Source organism: Balearica regulorum, chromosome 1, assembly GCF_011004875.1.
Source record: "Balearica regulorum gibbericeps isolate bBalReg1 chromosome 1, bBalReg1.pri, whole genome shotgun sequence".
Lineage (NCBI taxonomy): Eukaryota > Metazoa > Chordata > Aves > Gruiformes > Gruidae > Balearica > Balearica regulorum.
The window spans coordinates 51,716,937-51,740,265 of NC_046184.1; the positions used below are offsets into that span (position 1 = coordinate 51,716,937).

General features: G+C 35.7%; 1 protein-coding gene across 5 annotated transcripts in view; it reads left to right on the top strand.

The window, feature by feature from the left end:
* Positions 1–23,329, top strand: part of CFAP54 (cilia and flagella associated protein 54) — a 118,526-nt gene that overhangs the window by 70,962 nt on the left and 24,235 nt on the right. For all 5 annotated transcript variants that reach the window (XR_012834705.1, XM_075749202.1, XM_075749212.1 and 2 more), the window contains 12 exons: positions 781–868; positions 1,318–1,524; positions 3,100–3,166; positions 5,972–6,154; positions 8,324–8,410; positions 9,445–9,567; positions 12,168–12,221; positions 13,618–13,834; positions 14,196–14,290; positions 15,830–15,999; positions 20,880–20,982; positions 22,556–22,694. Coding sequence is in view for 4 of the 5 variants with exons in the window: in XM_075749202.1 (XP_075605317.1) it covers positions 781–868; positions 1,318–1,524; positions 3,100–3,166; positions 5,972–6,154; positions 8,324–8,410; positions 9,445–9,567; positions 12,168–12,221; positions 13,618–13,834; positions 14,196–14,290; positions 15,830–15,999; positions 20,880–20,982; positions 22,556–22,694 (1,533 nt within the window). In the remaining variant the exon portion in view is untranslated. The remainder of the gene's footprint in view (positions 1–780; positions 869–1,317; positions 1,525–3,099; positions 3,167–5,971; positions 6,155–8,323; positions 8,411–9,444; positions 9,568–12,167; positions 12,222–13,617; positions 13,835–14,195; positions 14,291–15,829; positions 16,000–20,879; positions 20,983–22,555; positions 22,695–23,329) is intronic.

The following is a 23,329-nucleotide window of genomic DNA, read 5'->3' on the forward strand; positions in this document are numbered from 1 at the left end:
GTCAGAAAGCTGGTTTCCAGAAATACACAACCTTCTTTCTGTTGATCCAGAAAATCTGCATTAGATCCTAAACAAGCCACTAGCTGGTTCATAACTCTACAGTTATGTCATCTTACGAAAAAGCTTTACTTCAGTGGTGTTATACTGATTAATCTCAAATTAAGCATCTGCTGTAATGTTTAGCAGAATCATTTTAATTCCATGATAGTGTTTTTCCTAGCAAACAGACCTTTTGGATTCTGTGCATTTGAATGTGAGACCTAGTTGCTTGGCTTCCATCTTACATTCTAGTATGGCTTTACTCATAGACTTACAGCTCACTTAGTACTACTACCTGGTTTTGATGTATGACAAAATAGGTGAAGTGTAGCAGGTCAACAGATGCTGTAAGTGGTTTTATTTGAAGGGGTCCAGAAATGAGCTAGGGACAGTGCTACTGTGCTGCATGCAGGCAGTGTTGTTTAGCAGGACCAATGCCTGCTTCCCAGTTTATCTCTTGAAGAGGAAAAAATTTAAGAGGTCTGAAAAAAACAAAAATACAAAAGCTTAGGTAAACAGGTCCATAAATACATCCTACTCTTGTTTTTAAAGTTAGTAGAAATAAGAAATTGTACATTTGAAGGTAAAACATACAAGCTTAATGAATCTTTCAAAAATATTAATGCATTGAGTTACATGTGAATGCATGTCTCCTTCTCATGCAAAATTTGTTCAAGATTCAGTAACTGATTTAATGATGTGACAATATTTTTTTCTAATTGATTAAAAAATAAATAACAGGAATCCTTGAAATAAACAACCAAAGAGACCTCAAGGTTCAGGCTCTACATGAACTTGGAAATCTTCACTTTTATGCTGGAAACAAAAGGTACATAGTTATTGGATTAAAAAAGAACATTTTTTCTTTTTTTTTTAAATTGGTATTCATATACCCTTCAACTGTTTCGTAAGTTCTTGTGCTATCCTCAAGTCCATATAACGTCTTTCACATAACTCACTATTAGCTATATTTTGAGAGGCTTTTTTTCTAGAAATTATTTTTCTTAGCTAGCTAATTGAAATTAAGCAAATTAATTAAGCATCTCTATATGTTTTTAAGAAGTAATATCTATTGTTTGATGATTTAATTTTAGTATAAGTCCCAATAAGTCTGTCAACCAGGAATGGTATCTTTTTGTGTTGTAGAAACTGTATTTCAGTTTTTGACCTAATCAGAATTAGTTATATCTCAGGCAATAAAGGTAAAATGAAGCAAGTCTTATCTTGCACTTTGGAAAATGTCAGCAATATGATGAGAATGTTTTTAATGTGTTACAGAGCTGCTTGTAAATACTGGTGTCAAGCCCTTGATGAAACACTCAACATTGCTGATGCTCTTAACAACTGGCAAGAATTAGGTTTTCCAAAAAATGCTACAGACTGCTTTGCAGTTGAAAGATCGGCTGATATTAGTCAGAAGTTTCTTTCTCAGGCTGGAGTTTGGGGATGTTTACATGCAGCAGTCTTAGTGGCTAAGATAGCTCAGTAAGTATTTTATCCATATATGTATTTTTTCATATTTTAAACAAATTACTCATCTAGGACAGAAGGCAACTTGAAATTAATTTAAAAATACTAATGAGTTGCTATAAAAAAATCTCATCAAAAGCAAAGGATTTTCCTTTCAGGAAGAAAGTTGTTCTTTTGGAGAACATTGTTTGTTCCCTTTTTTTGAGCGCTCATCTTTGATCGTAATTGCAGCCGTATATTATATGGAGAGATCATTGAAATAAAACAAAATGATAAAAAGTCATAAGCACAAGGATTTTACAGTCATATTGATTTTCAATTGAAATATCACATCTCCCAAGTCATTGCACATATTAAATATTAATGTATCTTGGGGGCAGATTTACTGCCTGAAGTACTCATTTTCTGGTGAATTACAACTAATTGAAATTTGAATTACTGTATTAAAGCCTACCATCAATAAAGATTTCCGTCCACTACTCCTTGATTGCTGGTAAAACACCATGGATGTAATTCTGAGCTGTTCCTCAATGTATTGTACAATATAAAAATGTACAAAATATAAAATTTAGAAATATCTAAGCTAGCTCTAAATGACCTTGGAAGCATTATACGCATGAAATGGCAGAACTTCATCTGAGTAACCTGTCTTACCTGAGAAGCAGGTCATATTAATAGCACTGTGAAACATCTGTAAACCAAGGTAGCTTTGAAAGTATTAGCATGGATATTTCAGGATGAAACAGCATTGGAACACTCAGAATTAGCACCCAAGAGGAAAAGGAGTGAGTTTAAGTTGATACTAAACAACAACTCTTCTAATGCTGAGCTGTGGTGCAATCTCAGGTCCAATTAGGCAAGACCCAATAGGTGCTTGTGGCACCTGTTTGCTGGACTGTATTCTATCCCTGTACTGTTAATATGCCCATTCCAAATCCTGGCAGGGATCTGGCGGGAGCTATCCTCTCGGCTTCTCCCTCAGGCCAATCTTTTCTAATCAGACCTGACTTGGGCTGTTAAACATCTTTCCCTTGAGTTGCTCTTTCTAGAGCAACTTAGTCTCAGGCTGTAAAATGCAGATTAAAGGACTCTAATATTGTATTAAAGGATTCTAATATTGTATTAAAGATTTCTAATATCAGAGGAGTACCCTGCTACCAGGACCGTTTAAATACTGATGAGATACTATGTGGGATTCATTTGATGTAACTAGACACCTACCATGTGTAAGTCTACGTGTGCTAGTTATCTTAGGCTTCCTTTATGGAAAGAAATACACTTGAAAGTGTGAGTTGCTTGACCTGCTTTATCTTTCTAGTTTTGTGTGAGATGAATTTTGCACTTAGATTGCCTGTTTCTCTCCCTGAAAGAGAATCTAGACAAGTCCCTTTGTCTAGGTTTGTCTTTGGTCAAATGTTTCTTTCTTTGCATGGCATGGCTGAGCACCTATCTACAGAACAGGCAGCTGTTTTCCAATATGGAAAACATCTAAACTATGTTAGCATCATTATTATACTAGATTAAAAAAAGAGTTTGAATAATTTATATTGATGGGCACATTCATATTTCTTATTATTTGTTGTACTTTAGGTATACAACAACATCAAAGATGAGATTAAGAACTAAATACTGTTATTTTTCTGCTATGCTTTTTAAGGTAAGCATACAATTTCAGTTAGAATTCATGAAGTTGACAGATTGCTTCTAAAATTTAAATCTCAGTAACCCTCTATTAAAATATATCTCTTTTCTTTTTGATTGTAAAGGAAAACTGGAGATCAGAGGTAGTTGACAATTTATGCACATTAGATTAGATGTTTTTATTCTCTGTTTTTTAATATTATTCCTGTATTATAGCCTAAAAATTATCATTTCAATAAAAGGCTAGTGTCTCAGAGAAATAATGAAATACTGAAAAGTGAAGATGGCTAAAATATTTGGCAGTCAAATATATTTTTCTTCTCTTGGAAATGCTCTCCTCAGGAAGAGCTTGATGGCATCAACAATAGCAGAGTGCTCTCTGTCAGATCTGTACAGAGTCTTCACAGATTGTCATGAATTTTCAACCAGGAGAACAGACTTTTTAGAAAAAGAAATTTTTAAATCTTTTTTAGCATTGGAAGGTATTAGTTTGCAATTCTAAAATTTCATCTCTGTAAGAAGTTTGCTCTAAAAATAGAGGTTAGTCAAAATGATTCAGTTTCATTTACAAAGAAAATAAGATCATTAGAATTAAGTTTGCAAACTTTCAGAAACCAGCTATAGAGGAAAAAAGGGTTTCAGTTTACTTTTAAAAGAAAGTTTTAAGATACCAGTAACAAAAGTGATATAGGAGAAAGAACTGCAAGTATTCTGCCAGTCATACTCCACTGGGATCAGTGCTTACTCATCCCCGTGCAGCATCAGGAAGTTAGTCGGCTTCTTCCAAAACAAACCAAGGCTACTTTCTAACATCTTGTGCCAGCCATGGTTGTGGCTGTGTGACTTGTGCTAGGCCACATTTAAAACCTCATTAAGTTCAGCAGAAGGAGAACAAGTTGAAGAAACAAAGGTAAAGGAGAATTTTGACTAGCTTCTAGCACTGTAATTACTGGTGATACAAAGCTGAACAATTTTGATTCCTCCTTTTGACAGAAATAGTAGTAAGCATTTGTTCCAGTTGTATAATGGTAGAAATAATTGTGACTTGACTGAAGTGGGTCTGATATTAATTGGGATAGGAGCAGCTTGCAGGGTGTCTTGAAAAATATAATCAATTACTGTCACTGTACCTTGTGAAGTTCAAACCCATAATTTGTTCCTTGATTTGGAAGGCTTTTATAACCTTATTTAAATTCCACCGCTGGTATAGGCTTTAAGCTTGTTAATATCTCAGATCTGAGTATGTAAATGCATATTTCTCTAGCATATCACTGCTAATTACGACAAGATAAACACAATTGGGAAGGAATATCCAACATCAGAGACAATGTTCACACTCCTCCCTTTTTAAAGGAGGAACATTTAAGTTACTTCTTTAAAGTTCATGTTGATTTTAAGTTATATGATTTAAGCTGCACTAGCTGACCTAGTTAAAGGCAGAACTAGGGTGGAACTAGCTTTTAACTGGCCTTAAAGTCAGCAACTCTCCCAGACATGACAGCTGAGGTGATGGCAGGGAAAGAACTTAAGGCTAAGTAAAATCAAACTAGCTTTCTTAGTTTTGGGGAAAATAAAAAGATTTTTCTTCTGATGGAATCATAGAATGGTCTGGGTTGGAAGGGACCTCAAAGATCATCTGGTTCCAACCCCCCAGACATGGGCAGGGACACCCTCCACTAGACGAAAGCCCTTTCCAACCTGGCCTTGAACACTTCCAGGGAGAGGGCATCTACAGCCTGTTCCAGTGCCTCACCACCCTCACAGTAAAGAATTTCTTTCTAACATCTAATCTAAATTTACCCTCCTTCAGCTTAAACCCATTACCCCTTGTCCTGTCACTACACTCCCTGATAAACAGTCCCTCTCCATCTTTCCTGTAGGCCCCTTCAGATACTGGAAGGCCGCAATTAGATCTCCCCGGAGCTGCCTTTTCTCCAGGCTGAACAACCCCAACTGTCTCAGCCTGTCCTCATAGGAGAGGTGTGCCAGCCCTCTGATCAACTTCATGGCCCTCCTCTGGACTCGCTCCAACAGCTCAATAGCTCCATGTCTCTCCTGTACTGGGGCCCCCAGAGCTGAATGCAGTACTCCAGGTGGGGTCTCACAAGAGCGGAGCAGAGGAGGTGAATCAGCTCCCTCGACCTGCTGGTCACACCTCTTTTGATGCAGCCCAGGACACAGTTGGCTTTCTGGGCTGACACAGTTGGCTTTCTGGGCTGAAGATATTTTCCATGAAACATCTTTGGACTGGTAAAGAAATGTTTGAACACATCCCCGGAATCATCTCAGCAAATGTTTCCTATGCATTTTTCTTGATTATGAAGATGTTTGAATAAATTATTAAGTTCTTTCTGTCTGCTGATCAGAGGCTTATCCTCAGAATTATCTAAGAAGTCTTTGTGAGAACCCCAAGTGATTGATTAGGTTTTTTCCAGTGCTTCCAGAGATTTATTTGGGATGCTTTGACTTGGAATCTGAGAGAAACACCATTGGCTCTTTAGGAAGACTTTTCTTTACCTGGGGAGTACTTGCTGAGGAATCTTCCATGATTATTTTTCTACACCTAGATTAGTTTTTCTCTTTTGCTTGTTCTGTCCTTAGACTATTTACAGCCTTTTTTTTTTTTTCCCTCTATCAAGTTCACAAACAAAGCATTTTTTTCTAAAAAGATTTTTCATGGTTTTGTCTGGAAACAACTGCATACTTAAGACATGGAGTTTCATTTGTGTAGTCATTTATGAGTCTCAAGGTTTGGACATTTGTAGTGTTTCACTAATGCCTGTACATCTTTTCACAAGTAGTTCATTATTATTACTTTCAGACCCTGTTTAGAGCTTCTCTTCCACATCCCACATCTGACTGTGACTTTGCACAATATGAAGCAGATATGCTTATTCCTGGCATCGACTTGTTCTCTGATCGCTACAGAGCTGATATCTCTACTGTAGTTGCAAGTCTGAATTTCCTGATGTTTCAACTACATTATGCAAAACAAAATTTAATAGTAAGTATTATTTTTATACTCTGGAAATGAATTTTAAGACATCAAGTCTTATTTTTTTGTGTGGGTGTATTTATGCAATACCTCACAAGCTCTAGCAAAATATGTGTATGGTTAGGTTCTGTGGCACTGAGATAGAGGCAAGTTATAGCTTGCTGCCTACAGTTTTTAGAATATACAGGGTACTTGTTTTTTCAGGAATATGACAATACATGGTCCACTTAGCTTAGGCATTTTGGAGGAAATTTCCTGTTATATGCAACTTGAAATGCACTGTACAGAGAATGACTTTAAATGCAGTATGTCCAGAATGCTTTCAGTAATTTTATTTTCACATTCGGTAAATAAAAGTCCCTTCTGCCCTTCTGCTTCTCACGTTCTTTTAATTGTCTGTATGGAGTGTTTTTACAGCTTCCCTCTTATGTTGATCATGTGCTTATTTCCTCCATTTAATGACTGACCACTTCCACTTTAATCAAATTTCTTTCAAAGATGCAGTGCTGTACATTGGAATAAATAGATTGAATTTCTTACTAGTATTAAAAAAAAAGTGCAATTCTACCTTTGCTTCTGTTTGGTCCTGTATGCTCTAACAGATTTTCATGTCAGGCGATTATTGTATACCTCTATATATCAATTCTCAGCAGAAACAGAACAGAAAACTCCCCAGCAGAAAAAGTAGTTAGTTTTCTCCTGCTTTAATGAGTTGAATCCACTTATGGAAAGGTCCTGCAAGTGGCAGAGCCAGTACAAATGAGGGGAAAAGATCGCGTGGCTGGCAGCAGGGGAGTAAGAAAAGGGTAGGGGGTAGAGATGGAAGAGGAGTTAGAGAGGAGGAGGCAGTAAGATGTTACTCCTTTTTTGTCAGCAAGCTATTTGTTGGATTGATTTCTTCTGGAACTTCAGGCTAAGTGTCTGACTTACCTCCTGTTGTTGCTTCTTCCCATCCTGCTTTACTGGAGTCTGCTTTGTTATTAAGCTTTGTCTAACTGCCCTCGCTATGGGAGACCAAGTGAGATCAAGGAGCAGACAGTTACCTGGAGGCAGGGACATTTAATTTGACTGCTTGCTTCACGTGGCCATGCACATTTTTTATTCTTTCTGCACTTGTTCTAGCAGAATATAGATCCAGGTCATAGATCATGGTCAAAACAACTGCAGTTTCAGCAGGATGAGAGCTTCATTTCCACTGAATGCTTAATATGTGGGAATGTTTTGGATGGTGGCACTAAGTTGATTTGACATCTAAATCAAAATACATCAAGATTCCAGTTTTATTAAAAATAAGACTTCAAAGACTAATTTTGTTGAACTACTTCAAATACCAGTTGGAAACTGTATGGGTACAATTTGCATCAAGCATTTGTAATCCAAATTCAAAAGTATTAAGCTACTTTATGAAAACTAAAAGTGCATTTGACAAAAAAGTAACAATGCTGTTAGCATTTTCCAAGCTTGGGGACACTGAAGTGAAGAAAAATGTAAAAGCTGAATGGTAATTAAAATTTGGAAGTTCTTTCAATGTCAGTAAACAAATACATCTGTTAGGAAAGAATCTGCTTTTTCTGAAATATTATATAACAATAAATACAGTGTTTGTATACTTTACTGGAACTCAGTTATAAAATTTTTTTTGTTAGTTGCCCCTACAAAAACTTTCAATTTGAAATGAATGCAAATAAATTTGTCAATAAGTCTCATCACCATCCAGTTTATTTTACAATTGGTATTTTTTCACTTAAACAGTTGCGGGACTTAATTGTGTTTATTTTATAAAGCTTAAAGAATGCTATTATTCTGTTACGTTTACTGAAAAAATTATGGCATCAAAATGCAAACAGTTTTAGACATCCCTTATATCAACATCTTTCCGGTAGGTTTACTCACTAATGGTACAGTAAAAAAACCCAGCTTGATCACAGAGAATAATTTTGGGGAAATTTCACTTTCTACATTGTCAATCACACATAAGATAGTATAAGGAGTTAGCTTTAGCCAGCTGAAGAACTTTTTAACGCATTCATCCTTCATAGGAGAAGTAGTGGTGGTATGTGGCAGTGAAAGCGGTACTCCAAAATTATCTCTATAGTGTGATACGTAATTGCAATGTACATTCCTATAATTGTACTCTTTATGACATTTATAACTAGATGACCTAATATTTTCCTACAGATTTTACCATTGTTCACATTATACCAATACATTGTGTCTGAGATATGTAAGGACCCAGCTAAGTGTATTGAAGGAAGAATCTTCAAGGTAATCAAACAAACTTTCTTTTTATCACGGCACATTGTATTTCAAATAAACTTTTCATTTCTTTATTAAATATACTCAATTTAATATTTCTTCATATATCACTACTATGAAATGTAATGCTTTAAAGTTCAGCTGTTGCTTAGTGTTCCTTAGCACAACAGATTGTAGAATAGGACTACTTTCTAAACGCAACTGTTATTTATATTCTCAATTTTGGGGTGTAGAGTTATTTATACAGTTTTACTGTTAATGTCCTACAGAGACTGTGAAGTACTTCCATCATTTCTTTCTAGTCTCCATTTAACAAGCATTCTCCTTAAAGATATAATCATAAGATTTTTCCCTCTTAGATCCAAACTTTTTACTTGGCATTTTTTGTCTTGTTCCACTGTTCTTTTAAATGTTTTGTTAAGTGCAAAACATAAATTTTTTTTTGTTCACAGTGTTCACTTCTGGATTTGTTATCAGTATCATGGTGTAACCAGGTTGTCAGACTTCTAGGAACAGACTTTTGTCATTTCATTAATGTTTGCTTGTTGGTTTTGTTTTAGTTTTTTTTAATATCTTGGGTTTTTTTTAAAGGAATCTAACTTGTAGTAAGAGTCGAAGTATTACTGGGTTTAGATATTTTCAGGAAATGCTGATACAGGTTAGGGAGAGTAGCTGAGTACTATGAGACTAAGATGAGTAAAATCTATGAAACAGATTTTGATAAGGGGCTGATCTTGGACTGACACTCAAAGCTCTAGTCAGATGAATTAAGTTCTTTTCCTTTGTCAGGAGCAACTTTTTGAAGAATATGTTTTTGGATTTTTTTTCATTTTTGTTTTTAAAAGTGAAAGACCCATCTTTGAGATTTCATTTTTTTACTATAAAATGTGAAGGATTTGTTCCCATTGAAGAACATTCTCCATCAATGTACTATTCCAGTAGCCAAATCTACTTGAAAATTACCTTTGAATACACTTTATTTTGAGCAAAACAAATAATTGAAAATATTTAAATCAAAGGTTCTGTTGCTTTTTTTTTCACAGATTAAAGTACTTGCAGATATAGGATTTTTTACAGAGGCCTTTCATGAACTGTCTTTGCTTAACCGTGGAGAGAGAATTCCATGGAAAATACCTGCAGGATACAGAAAAATTGAACAAATGAAGGTAAACACCAGTAAAGTATCGAACTGTAACACTCAGTTCTCTTAATGAAACTGCACATACGCCACGTTTGGAAGTTATTATACATTCCTAAAAAATTCCTAAATTTCTTTTAATAGGTCAAATAGTAAACATTGTGAAGCTGGCACTGCGAGGCAAATTGAGTTTAACAAGCTCATTTGAAGGGGAATTTTCCGTCTCCCAACTCCCTCAATCCTGAGAGGGAGTTTCAGGCGACCCGTGGCCTGACTGTCCTTACCCTGCAGCCTCACGATGGCAAAAGCAGCACAGAGCAGCTGTGGTGGGTTGACCCAGGCTGGAGGCCAGGTGTCTACCAAAGCCGCTCTATCACTGCCCTCCTCAGATGGATAGGCAGGAGAAAATATAATGAAAGGCTTGTGGGTTGAGATAAGGACAGGGAGAGATCATTCACCAATTACCATCATGGGCAAAGCAGATGAATCTTAGGGAAAATTAATTTAATTTATTACCAATCAAATCAGAGTAGGAAAATGAGACAATAAAACCAAATCTTAAAACACCTTCCCCCCACCCCTCCCTTCTTCCCCATCTTAACTTCAGTCCCAATTTCTCTACCTTCTCCCCCTGCAGCGGCACAGGGGGACGGGGAATGGGGGTTGTGGTCAGTTCATCACACGTCTCTGCCATTCCTTCCTCCTCAGGGGAGGACTCCTCACGCTCTTCCCCTACTCCAGCGTGGGGTCCCTCCCATGGGAGACAGTCCTCCACCAACTTCTCCAGCATGAGTCCTTCCCACAGGCTTCAGTTCTTCACAAACTGTTCCTGTGTGGGTCCCTTCCACAGGGTGCAGACCTTCAGGAACAGACTGCTCCAGTGTGGGTCCCCCACGGGGTCACAAGTCCTGCCAGCAAACCTGCTCCAGTGTGGGCTCCTCTCTCCATTGGGCCACAGGTCCTGCCAGGAGCTTGCTCCAGCATGGGTTTCCCACAGGGTCACAGCCTCCTTTGGGTGCCTCCTCCTGCTCCAGTGTGGGGTCCTCCATGGACTGCAGGTGGATATCTGCTCCACCATGGACCTCCATGGGCTGAAGGGGACAGCCTGCCTCAGCATGGTCTTCACCATGACCTGCTCTGTCACCTGGAGCACCTCCTCCCCCTCCTTCTTCACTGACCTGGGTGTCTGCAGAGTTGTTCCTGACATATTCTCACTCTTCTCTCTGTCTGCAATTGCTCTTCGTGTTATGAAGGGGTTAAGGGTTTTTTTTTTCCCCTTCTTAACTCTGTTATCCCAGAGGCGCTACCACCATCACTGATGGGCTTGCACTTGGCCAGTGGCAGGTCCGTCTTGGAGCTGGCTGGCATTGGCTCTGTCAGACACGAGGGAAGTCTCTAGCAGCTTCTCACAGAAGCCACCCCTGTAGTCCCCTGCTACCAAAATCTTGCCATGCAAACCCAATACATTAGCAGTATCTTTTTTGGCAATAGCCAACAAATCAATGCCTAAGCTAATTAATAATGGAATTATTACAATTACATTTATGATAGGATGTCAAATGTTTACATTTAAAAAACCAGAAATATGGACAAGCACTCCTCCTAGAATAACCTGCAGTGGTACTCACTTTTAAATGAAACATGAACTTAAGAAGTAAAATTAAAATATTTATCAAAAAAGGTGACCTTTTTAATTTGCCAATGATACTTTCATATTAACCACACAGGAAAATAAGAAACTGAAATCTAGTGATTTTCCTCAGTGCACAAACTACATCACATTCTCACTAGGTTGAGCCATAAAGAGTTATCAGCATCCTCACTGGAGTTGGTTCTGCAAAGCTTCCCTGTTCGTGGCTACAGTAGTGAATGCATTTACTCCTTACTGATGCTAGTGAGGTTAAAATGCATCTTTAAGTCCTTTCCTTAATTTCTATATTGTCTGAAGAGCTCACAGGATGAGGTCTGGTTGATTTGTCACTTCACTTTTTCTAACTGGGCTCACAGGTGAGTGTTAGGGTGAATAGCAGAGGAGGTTCATGATTAGGTCTTCACCTCTTTTCCTTCCCCTTATTTGTCTCCTGGTGAAAAGGTGAGGGTTTTTGAGCAAGGACTAGAATTAGGGTTAGGGTTCAAAAAACTGAAGCACATATAAGTGAAGAAACAGTTGGTTTTAGAGCCCTCAAGGAGGCTGAGGTCTCCAGTTCATCTTGACCTGTAGCTCTTGTTTTTGTTCCATTCACAGATCTGTGCTGTGGTGAATAGCAGAGCATGTGCTAAGTCTGGAGTTAGGTTGGGATTCAGAAGTGTAAAGAAAAAAAGGGGAATTGATGGTTGGTGTCTATAGAGCTCTTAGAATTTGGAAGAGGATTTTTGTTGGTTTATGACTTTTGTCCTATTGCTTCAAGTTCAAGCATCCTGATGAATGGCATAGAAGGTGTAGGGATAGTTCTGGGTTTGGGGTTATGGTTCAGAAATGTAAAGCCTGCAGAAGCCAAGTAATTGTTTGCATTTTCAGAGCCCTCAAAGTATAGTTGGAAATGTGCTACACTTGTCCACTACTCTGCTAACTCATTTTATACTCATATTGTAACACATTACTTATTTTTGGTTTTGTCCATTTTACAGGCCTTACAGAAATTTGACTCCTCAAAATCTCTCCTCACTGCTACAAATTTACAGGTAAAAAAAGTCTGAAAGAGTTAAAATTCTATGCTAGACATAAATACTTATTTTTCTGGCATCAGTTAGAGATTATTTAGTTCAGAAAACATACTTGTTATTAGTAAAAAACAGTAAATAGAAACATATCCTCCTCAACAGTTTACCATTTCCTTAAATTTTATGGCTGACCTCTCAAGGGAGAGGCAAGTACCATTATCACCATTCTTCATATGGGAGACCTAATATGTACAAATCTGTGACTTGTCTGTGCAAATCATACCAGTAGAATTATTCAGGTTTTGTCATGATATGTAGGGTCTGGTGTTTATCCTGCTAAAATACCAAGAACTTCAGTTGTCTAGCCTTATAATTTCTATCAACTAGAGCTGTCTTCATAGATTTGTCCTAGTTCAGATTGGGGTTGAAGTCCATTTGGGAGCGGGCAGGGGGGAGAAAAAGTGAATTTGTAAACTGGTTAATGAACAGTCATTTCTCATTTTAATTAAAATCACATGTTCATCAATGACTTCTTTTTTGGTTTTCAGTTTTAGTAATTTTCCTTAATTTGCCTTGTCACAGATCCATTGAGCCAGTAGGGGTAAATATTAGCAGAATGTGGAAAAGAAGCTGTAGCATAAAACCAAACTGATAAAGTAGAAAAACCCCCACTTTTTTCCTCCACTTTTCTCTCTTTTGTTTACAGCAAGCTTCTGCATCTCCTACCACAGTTGATATTAAAAGACAGAAATGAGATGTCTATCTTGACAACTTTTGATCTCACTAGTTTCATATTTATTTTGAAGTTGTGCTTTATCTTGAGCTTTTGATTTGAACACTTCAGAGTCTATATGGGGCTCTTATTGGTCTTATGATTTTACAAAGCTGTGTAGACTTCTAACTTCTCAATTTATTAATCTAAAGCAAGAATATTAAACTCAAGATAAAACAAGGATGCTATAACGAATAACAAAAAGATTCTATGAAATACACTAGAATGGTCTGGTACAAGATTTGTTTTCCTTGCTTAATCTTTCTAGTTAGGGTGAATTGTAACAACAGACTTTCCTTTGAGTTGAGATTTCTGAACTACAAATTTACCTACATATTTTTTGTGACCACTTGAGCTCAAAGAGAGCTATGGACAATGCAGAAAACGAACTCACACAGAGTAAAAGCTGTAACTTCATAGATACACCTTCTTCTGGAAAACCGATCACTGAGGCTGTAGCAAGTGGGTGAATTAACTTTGGAAAGGAAAACAGCAACTCATCCATAATGAATAAGAGCATATTACTAATATTATTCATGTTAATTGTTGATAAACATCATTATTAAGAGAAGCAGAATATGCCTTGAATAAGAAAAATGTAAAATACGTCATTTCAGATAGTCCCAATTGTTAACTTTCTTGTAGGTACTGGAAGACATATTTAATTGGAGTCTGTCTTTAACAATGGTGCCCCTGTGCAACCAACAAATTATGAATAAATTTACCTTAGCCAAAATGCATTTCATCATTTGCCTTTCTGCCACAATAAATAATATACCTGAAAAAGTGGAAAAACATGTCTATTCTGTTGAAAACAACAGCTCGAAGGAGTCAAACAGAATTACAGCATCAAATGTAAAAGGTAATTATAAGGGTGGTGGAAAAGTACATTTATTCTGCAACTTGTTTCAAGCAGAGTTTTTTCACTTTTAACTGCATATGCATTAATGTGTCATATTATAAACAATAACGATATTAAATGTTGCTGGAAAAATCAGTCTTTATTGAAATAATAAGCATTAAGATTTTTCAAGGTTTTTAAAGCTAGTATCTCTAACATTATTAGAGGTGTATTCCATTCTTCCTCACTTATTTTGATATTGAAAGTCCCAATTATAAATAGAGAAAAAAGGGGCATATTCTTCAAGTTACTGAGAATGCTTTGATTCTGCATCTGTTATCTGAAATTTCATCTGAAATTTCATCTGAAATGTATTTGACAGTTGATGCTGATAAGAATTCAAGACAGCAGGAACAAAGAGGCACAATGGTGCAGCTCGTTGGCTGTAAAGATGAATTAAATATGGCCATGCTGAAGGTAATTTTGGTTTTTAGGGAAAAAGGCTTAAGAAACTGCAGATTGTTCTAAAAACATTGTTAATGCTTTCAGTGTAACAAATTATGATGGGAGGATGGCATGAGTAAGGGGACTAAAAATTTCTGTTTCTACTCTGATTGTAATTTTACTAGCCGTACATGAAGTCCTGGTGATTTGGTGCAGTTTTTCAAACGGTATAGTTTATGCTATATAAATGTCCATGGGAAATATCATCACAATCAGATCTCAGTATGACTGTTTCAGCAACAAGGGTAAAGACTGAATGGGTTTTGAAGGATAAAGTCATCTCCTTTCAGAGGGTGGCACCTGTAGAACATATCAGAGACTCTTTGATGGGGCAGAATGCTCTACAAATAAATGGAAAACCATATGTCAAATGTCTCAAATTTTTCACATTCCTTTTTCTGATACTTTATTTTGGAGAAAAGATACTACAGCTTATGAGCTTCTTTGTTTGAAGGGGTTTTGTTTGGTTGGTTGGTTGGTTTAGTTTTAGTTTTGTTTTGTTTAATTGTATACTTCATGCTTGGCAGTTTCACATCGTAAAAAGACCAAAATTGAGGGCTGACATACTCTTCTTTTAGAGTTGTCTTCCACTTTGGGAGTATCTGCTGTTGGCCATTGTTACAAACAAAGTAATGTACAAAATACATCTGGAGAAATGGGGGATGATTTTGTATGGCAATTGGTAACTACCATACACTAGAAACTTGAAAGCTTTAGTATAGCTTGAAAATAACTTGAAAGAAGCATCTTGAAAATAGTTAAAATAGAAATGTTAAATTAATTTGAATCGGGCTTAAGAGACATAATATATTTCTTACCCTTCTGATTTTTCGTTAACCATTCTATTCTTTTGGGTTTTTAAGCAGGGCTCTGAATTCATTGAGGAAACTCGTCAAAAAAAGATACTGGCTGATAAAAACTTTTGAATTATATTTGAATTCTGCTGAAAGCTTCACAATTGAGATTTTATTTAAAATTACCTTTCTTTTAGATTTGGTTTTCACAGCTTCTTACAGCTTTGTTTGTTGGAGAGACTGTAAATTACAGTTGGACTTTCAGGATGCCTTCTGCACTCAAGGATCTGTTAAAGTATAGATAGAAAAGAATGTAATACTACTGGCAACATCTTTAATGTTGTATTTTAATATTGAATTTTATTTTTTAAAATTACTAAGAATAGTAAGTAGTATAAAATTACCAAGTATAGATAAAGATAAGAATTAAAAATTATTGTGTAATATTGCTAAGCCATAAAATATGTAGTTAAGCATAAATTGCAACAGTACAGGCACAGTTAAGATGTTGCTTCTTTCAATACATTGAATCTGTAAACCTGAAAAAAGCAAAATTACCCCCCCTCACCTGCTATTTATAGAAAAAGCATATTATATTCAAGTTGATTTGTTTCAGAGTGCACTGATAGTAGGCTATAACAGAATAAAATACTTTTAAAGAAATTTTTTATTTCTTTCATTATTTTTTGAAATCATACAATGCTGCGTTCTTCTCTAGGGGATTTTATTGACAGAAGCTGAAGAAAGTCTTAGCCATCTTGTGCAGAACATACAGGACAAATATCTTGGGGAGATATCTCGGTGTTCTGCTGAAGATTTAGAGGCTCTTACTGAGGCCAGACTTCAGCTTGCTGCTATTTCTCAGCAGAGGTATCAAGCAGCTTTGAGGTAAGTAATATTATGAACAACCTTATGTTGCACAGCCTTGACTACAGAAGATTAAAAAAAAAAAAAACCAGCAATTTTTTCTTTGAATCCTTTATGTCTACATTAATATTCTAAATCTTAGTAACCAGCCATAACAACCCCACTAGTATATCTACAAATGTAAGTTATGCTGGCATATAATTTTTTTATTATTGCTTTATTTTACTTTTTAAAAGATCATCAGTTACTGGCCTGTGATTTCTCTGTGATGTGTTTTTGTGATAGTGTTATATGAAATCAGAGAAAAAGCTGCAATGTTGACTGGTTTTTTTAAAGCAAAAGTCAGAATATGTTAGGACATGTGTTTTTTTGTAATTTTAAAGTGTACAGCAGAGCACTAGTGTTATCTCTGAACTACTGAATTCTACGTTGTTCTAGAATGCCCTGTGTTACTGTCCTAAGAGAACATTTTCTCTTGATGTACTTACTGCTGTTAAATTAACATGTTAAAATTGTATTTTTTAAATCAATTTGATTAAAAAGCATTGGTGTAACCTTTAACATATTAGAATAGATTTTATCAGGCATTAATTACATTGTTAGTGATAGTGTGTAACATACTGTTGTATATACATGTTCTCCCAGATATTTTCTCCAAATTATTATTTCCAAATTCCATGATTTTTTTGATGTTCTGATTTCTTTTGGAGAACTTAATGAAATTACAGTTGTGCTGTTCTTTGAATATATGGGGCATACAGAAATATATTAACTCTTTGTAGATGTTAAATTCTGAACATTGTTTTGATCTTTTAGCAAGGAGGATTCCTCTGTTTAGCATACCTGTAATTTTAAATTAATTTATATAAGAAGGATAATAGTTTAACAATACATCATTTTTATTAGTGTCAAGCTCTTTTTATCTAATTTTTATTAGGTTGAAAACTCTTTGAGAGTACAAATTGTTAACTAGAGATGCAGCATATAGAGGGCACCATCATTTGCCAGACTATATTGAGATTAGGTAGAATGTAACCAGATTTGTAATTTTTGTTAGGTGTAATCAGACTAAACACACCAAAATTCTTACAGTAAATCTTACATTATAGTAAGCACCAAGCAAAAAGCAAAATTAACATTTTCTCTACTGTTGGAATACTGGTGAAGATTGCTGTAACACTCTTAGTGATGAAGTGGTCGGTGATTCATCTGGCCAACAGATAAACCAGTCTCAATCGTGTTTTTTTTTTCTCCTTTTTACCTAATTAACAAAAAAGAAATTTTTTCTTCTGTGTCAAAAGCAAACTATCTTCCTTCTCCTGGCTGTGAATAAACAAACCTCCAAATTAGCCTTTAAATAGCACAATTCCTTTTTAGCTGCTATAGTACAGCAATAAAAAAATAAAATTAACAAGGACAGGAGCTTCGCAGTGCTGTATAGACTACTGAACTGAAAACAGTAAGAGTACTGCAGCATGATCTTTCACCTGGGTTTTGTTTATGTTATTTTAAAAGACAGAACTTTCCCCAAAGTTCAGATAGTAGGACTGTAATAATTTAGTAGTAATGTCATTAGGAGGATGTGAAGTAAGAACTTGTAGGCTATTTGTGGACATTTCTCATCATGACTATTAATCTGTTTCAGTGCCTTTCGAATTAGATTAATTTACCATAAAATTGTCAAAGAGAAGACAACAAATGACTGGACAGTGACCTCACTGTGCTTTTGAGTGCCATGTGGACTTTATAAAATTATCATACTAGTAACTAAGGACCAGTACACAGACTTATGAAATATCCTGTGCATAAACCCAGTTTAGCTTGATACTAGGCTTGGTAAAACCTGTATTAGTAGAGTTCTGACCCAAACTTTCTGACCCTGCTAAACTGGTTCCAGTATGCAAGCCACTTTCAGTGCAGGACCCTTCTTTTTGACATGCAGTTATATCCTAGAGAGTAGTTTCTCTCTTGGCTTATAACTTATCTCAGACTAAAGAAACTTTTTTTTAGACTATCAAGGGTTCCAATGGATGTCAAGCATTTTATGGATCATGTTTTGGGGCTCTCAAATTTTTGATGGGTGTTTAATGGGCCTTATATATCGATAGTGGTCAGATAGCAGGAAAAAAACCCCCACCAACAAACAAAGCATGGGTTTGGGGTTTTTTAACCTATTTTACAATTTTATTGCACTGCCATCCATGGACACTGCTGATATATCTGCCTCAGATACAAATGAAACATTCCTTCAGACAGCTGAATGTTTCCTGCCTGCCAGCCTAGAAATCAAACTTTGCATGATATTACAGAAATTCATCATTTTTTTCCTTTGGCAAAATGACTTAGTGGTGAAATTGTTATAGTCAGCTGTACTTTCCTATTTTGATCATCTTGTCACTTTCTGATTCAGCTGATAAAAGGATGTGTATTTTGTCAAGGGAAATATATAGACACATCACTCTTGTTGACAGCAGAAGAGGGTCACAAAAATTTCATCAAGGGAAGCTTCTACATTACAGCCTCTGTCTTGCAAAAAAATGTATGCCTCAGAATAAGTTTATGTATAGGACTAATTCCCTTGATCTCAAAGAGAGTACTTACATGGTGCCCCCCTAAGTATGTGAGGTTTCTAATTACCCAAATATGTGCTTGTCTGCTTATATGAATACATTACTGCTTAAAACAATACATATATGAACCTTTGAGCTCATGCTCTACATTTCATTCATGAAATTTGTAAGCATGTAGATAAAAATGGCCTCATTTACAGACTTGCTCAATGTAGACAACAGCAGTTAACTGAAGGCAGTGATGCTCAGGAAGTTAGATTAATATTCCTTAAAAGTCTGTACTCTTGCGTGCTGCATCTTCTCCAATTTATTTCAGAAATGTTAGCCATAGCACCTCAACCAATGTTTCGAAAAATGTCAGGTTTTGCTGTAATTTTAACTTTGATGCCTGGTTTCAAGGGAAAACTCTCTTAATAAAAAGAAAGAAAACAAGTCAGGATATTTCATTGCATTATCTTTACTGTCTCTTTTGCTTTTATAAGCAAATTCTGTTTCCTCTTTTCTGTTGTTAGAGAGAAAGTTACCATCAAATTCAACACTGATTTATTCTGGTTTCATTTTGTTGAATAAAACTGAGGTAAAGGGATGATAAAGGAGATTCATAAGGATTGAATTCTGAGAGCTGAAAGGCAAGATATTAACAGTTTTGGTTCTCATTGTTACTTTGGGGTCTACTTGTGCTGAATTGCTGTAATCCATCCAGTTCTGCATCACAAAAACAGGAAGCAGGGTAGAATCAGAAATGACAGGAAGACTGTAACTACCCTCTTATCTCTGGAGGTTATCCATCCTGTGGTTAGATACGTGTTGGCAGAATAATGTGAGTAATTTCAGAGTACTGCTGCTCTTGTTCTGACTTCTTTGTACATGAATCAAGAACTTTGCCTTTACAACAATTAATCTAGAACTTCTCAAAAGCAGTAAATTCACACAAAGCCTGAATCTCTCTTGCATTAAAAGCTCTTCACAGTGTTCTGGCAGTGTAAACAGAACTTAAGGTGTTCATAAATTATTTTTTTTTCTTTTGCTTCATAGCAGCTAGTATCTATGTAAAAAGAGTCTCTCTGTGTAAAAACACAGCGCTGATGAGAATTTTGGTTCTACGTTTTTAACAATTAACCTGCTGAAAAATCTTGAAGAGGTGAGCTAGAGATACCGTCAGGTACTTTTGGATCATTAGGAAAATATGTTTCAGTGGGTTGAGAATAAGTAGAACTGAAAAAACCCCACCAAACCCTCTAATCCCAAAAACGTTTTAGAGAAGAGGTAGGAAAGTAGAGATTTACAGATGTAGAGGAAAATGTACAATTAGAGATGGAAAACTAATACCATGAGGCATTGGTTTTGGCAGTTCTCAGAATATTTTGCGTAGCGTGTTCTTTGGGCAACAAATCCTGTTGTGAAAAAGATCTATCTTCTCACTGTGTTGGTTTTACAAGTGTCTTCATATCATGAAAATAATAGTATTCACAAAGTCTGCTGTTACAGATACACATTTATACAGATGTCATGAAAATTGAACAGTGTATCTGAATGCTTTAAAAAGATAGCATAAAAAGGGAAAAAAAAACCCCAGTAGTTAATATTTTTAGAAACCTGACAATATTTTTGGATTCCAACTCACAATTTTTTGAAATGTGGGGTTGAATGCTGCACCAGTCCTGATAGTGCCTGTATCTTTCCAGACTCTGTTTTGCAGTGAACTCCAGAAAAGGATTTATGATTGGGGCAGGGAGCAGCAGACTCACTATTACATGATTGCTTATGAGGTTTTGCCAGGGTGGCACCTGGCTCAATTTTTGGTTCATCATGTTTACTAAGATTCTGTGAGTATTTGGTCATGTGGATTTAACAGAAGGATTAACATATAGTCTGGAAAGGCATTAAGGAGGAAGGTGTTTTCTTACCTCCCTAGCTGTCAATGAAATACAGAACTCTCCAACTATATTTTGTCATTTTCAGTATTTTTACACCTTCTAATTTCTAAAAGCCCATCCCTGAAGACAGATATGTGTAACTGAAAGTTATAGTGGAGTTCCTTTTTGAATGCTGCAACAGAATATGATACATCTTGGCTGGTATTTATTATCAGGTTATGATGTCTGTTATTGGCAAAACTGTTTCTCTTACTGCTATTTTCTCACTTTCATACTGTAGTGCCTACAAATTCAGAACATACTCCAAGTGCAATTTTTTTTTTCTACTGAAGCAAAAATTGATAACTGCTGATAGACATCTCTGATGTAGTCAGAAATGAAGTATCAGGTATAATAAAAGCATAAAATGTCTAATACAATTAGTATTTTTTAATAATATTGTTCTGTATCACAGCATTGCTTTGGCTTTCTCTTCAATTCGACTTCTCCAAGATGCAAACATTTTTAGGATGGAAGTGACACATTTTCAAGAAGAAAAGGATGAAGAGGAGTGTTCAGTATGTGTGGATATTTGTTTTAAACCATTGTTTCTTAGTATATGAAGTCTTGTATTAAGTGTTGAGTGATTTTCAGAATACTAGAACATAGCAGTCATCTGTATTACGTGGTTACCATTAACCTGGGGAGAAAATGATGTATGATATGCTTCAGTTACCTGCTTGCCTATAGTATAATCAATATAGAATCATAGAATCATTAAGGTTGGAAAAGCCCTCTAAGATCATCAAGTCCAACCGTCAACCCAACACCACCATGTCTAATAAACCATGTCCCAAAGTGCCACGTCTACACGTTCTTTGAACACTGCCAGGGATGGTGAATATGCCTATAATCATCATTTTAATTTGTATATGGTTAGGAATTACAGTTTTTATTTGTGTACTCTCAAATGCCAGCATTGAAAATCTCCTTTTATTTACAAACAAACAAACATAAAGTGGAAACAATAGATATCAGGTGAAAATTTTGTAATATTCAGATAAGGTATTTTAGGTTTTTTGCTTGAAAACCTACTTCAAAGAGCCAAACAGACAAGTTCACATCATTGGTGTGTTCCAAATTTAGCATGATTGCTGCTGACTTCTTTTGCCTAACAAACAGGGATACTGACCTACACTTTGGAAAGCCAATGTATAAAACCTATTGGCAATATACCACACAGTCGCTCTCGAGTGCGTAGTAAGTCAAACATGGACAGAGCAATTGAGCAATGAGGCCAGATTTTGTAACATGCATAATGAGACTGGACTTGCTTGCATGCAGCGTAATTATTCTCTGGGTGTGTTGCATAACAGGGTCTTCTGTCTTTCTGCACTTGCTCCTACATTTTCTTAGGACTGCCCTGTAGCCAGTAACTGAGTTATTGCTGGGGTTTTTTTCCTCATTTGCATCAATACAAGTCATTCATGATGATTTTTTGTAAAAGTAAAACACGGGTGGTGCAGTGTCCGTTTATTGCTTGCTGGAGCAAATCCTTAGAATATGGACTGTAGAATTTTAGTAATAGAGATGGTTTATAATATGTGAAGATGGCACAGGGAGTTGAGCTGAGAATTATCCCAAACAGTTCCAGTACTCTATTACATTAATATTTGTTTCTAATCACCATAAAAACTAGACATCAAAAATTAAAAATTTCTTTCTAATCACTAGTGAGGTACCAGAACTTGATATTGATCCTAATCTGCAGTTACACTGTTATGTGCCTTTGAGTTTTGTGTAATGTTCCTGTTTGAGAGGAATAAAGTCCAAATTGTTAGAATTATTCTCCACGGCACATTCATTCACTATATATGGATATATAGTTATGGGAGTCTCCCATAAAGGCTGGTTTATTTTCCATTTGTTACAATCCTTTTTTTCTATAGATTAAAAGTTAAATAATAAATGAACTTCTGTTATTAAAACAAATATGTATCTACGCTTCAAATAAACTTCTGGTTATAATTGCATTATTATTTGTAATATATCAATTTGATTTATTTTAGACTGATGCTGCCCTGTTGCTTTGTTTGTAGTAAAGTAGTTGACTCAGAAAGTAACATTTCTCTTGCTTTTGGAAATTATTAGGACTCTCATGTTGAAGATGTGCAACCACCTCACAGTATAACAGCAGAAGAACATATGAGCCTACATCTGTGGCTAAGGTGTCGTACAATGTTAGTGACTGCACTAGTAACACAGATACATGGCATTGGCAATATGGAAGGTATTACCCTCTTTTGGTTTAGACTTTTGGAGTATAGCGGGCAAGTGAGCCTATTCAGACACAATTCTTATTCATAAAAAATATTAACATTAATTATGGGGCTGTAATTCACTGAGCAATTATTTGTATTAAATTCATCGAATGCAAAAAGAAAAAGATGTTTCTGAGTACAATCTCTCCCTAGAGCATGTAAACACAAAACATTATATTAATGTTTGTTTAATGATCATTATCTTTTGATAAATCAAAAACTTTTCACTTGTGTGAAAAAGTTTCAAATGTTCTAGTGTAATTAAGTTAAATAAGTATGCTTGTTTTAAAAAAACACTGTCGTTACATACTTCTAGTTTTAAAAGTCTCAGAAGTTTTTTTTTCCCTTTTTATATGTCAAATAAATGAAAAATTCCTATATATCTCCTAAAAATGTTTCAGATTCTTTAAAAAAAAAAAAAAAGAATTTAATTGAGATGCTACAAAATGCATTCATTGCAGTTTGATTGTGAATAACATGTTTTTCATTCCTTAGTTCTACAAACTTAGCTCTAATGCTCACTTAAGTATCAAAATCACAGTCTAGGTCTGTAGCCAAACTCTTATTTAATCTCTTCTGCATAATTCTTGTGAAAGCTGTTATT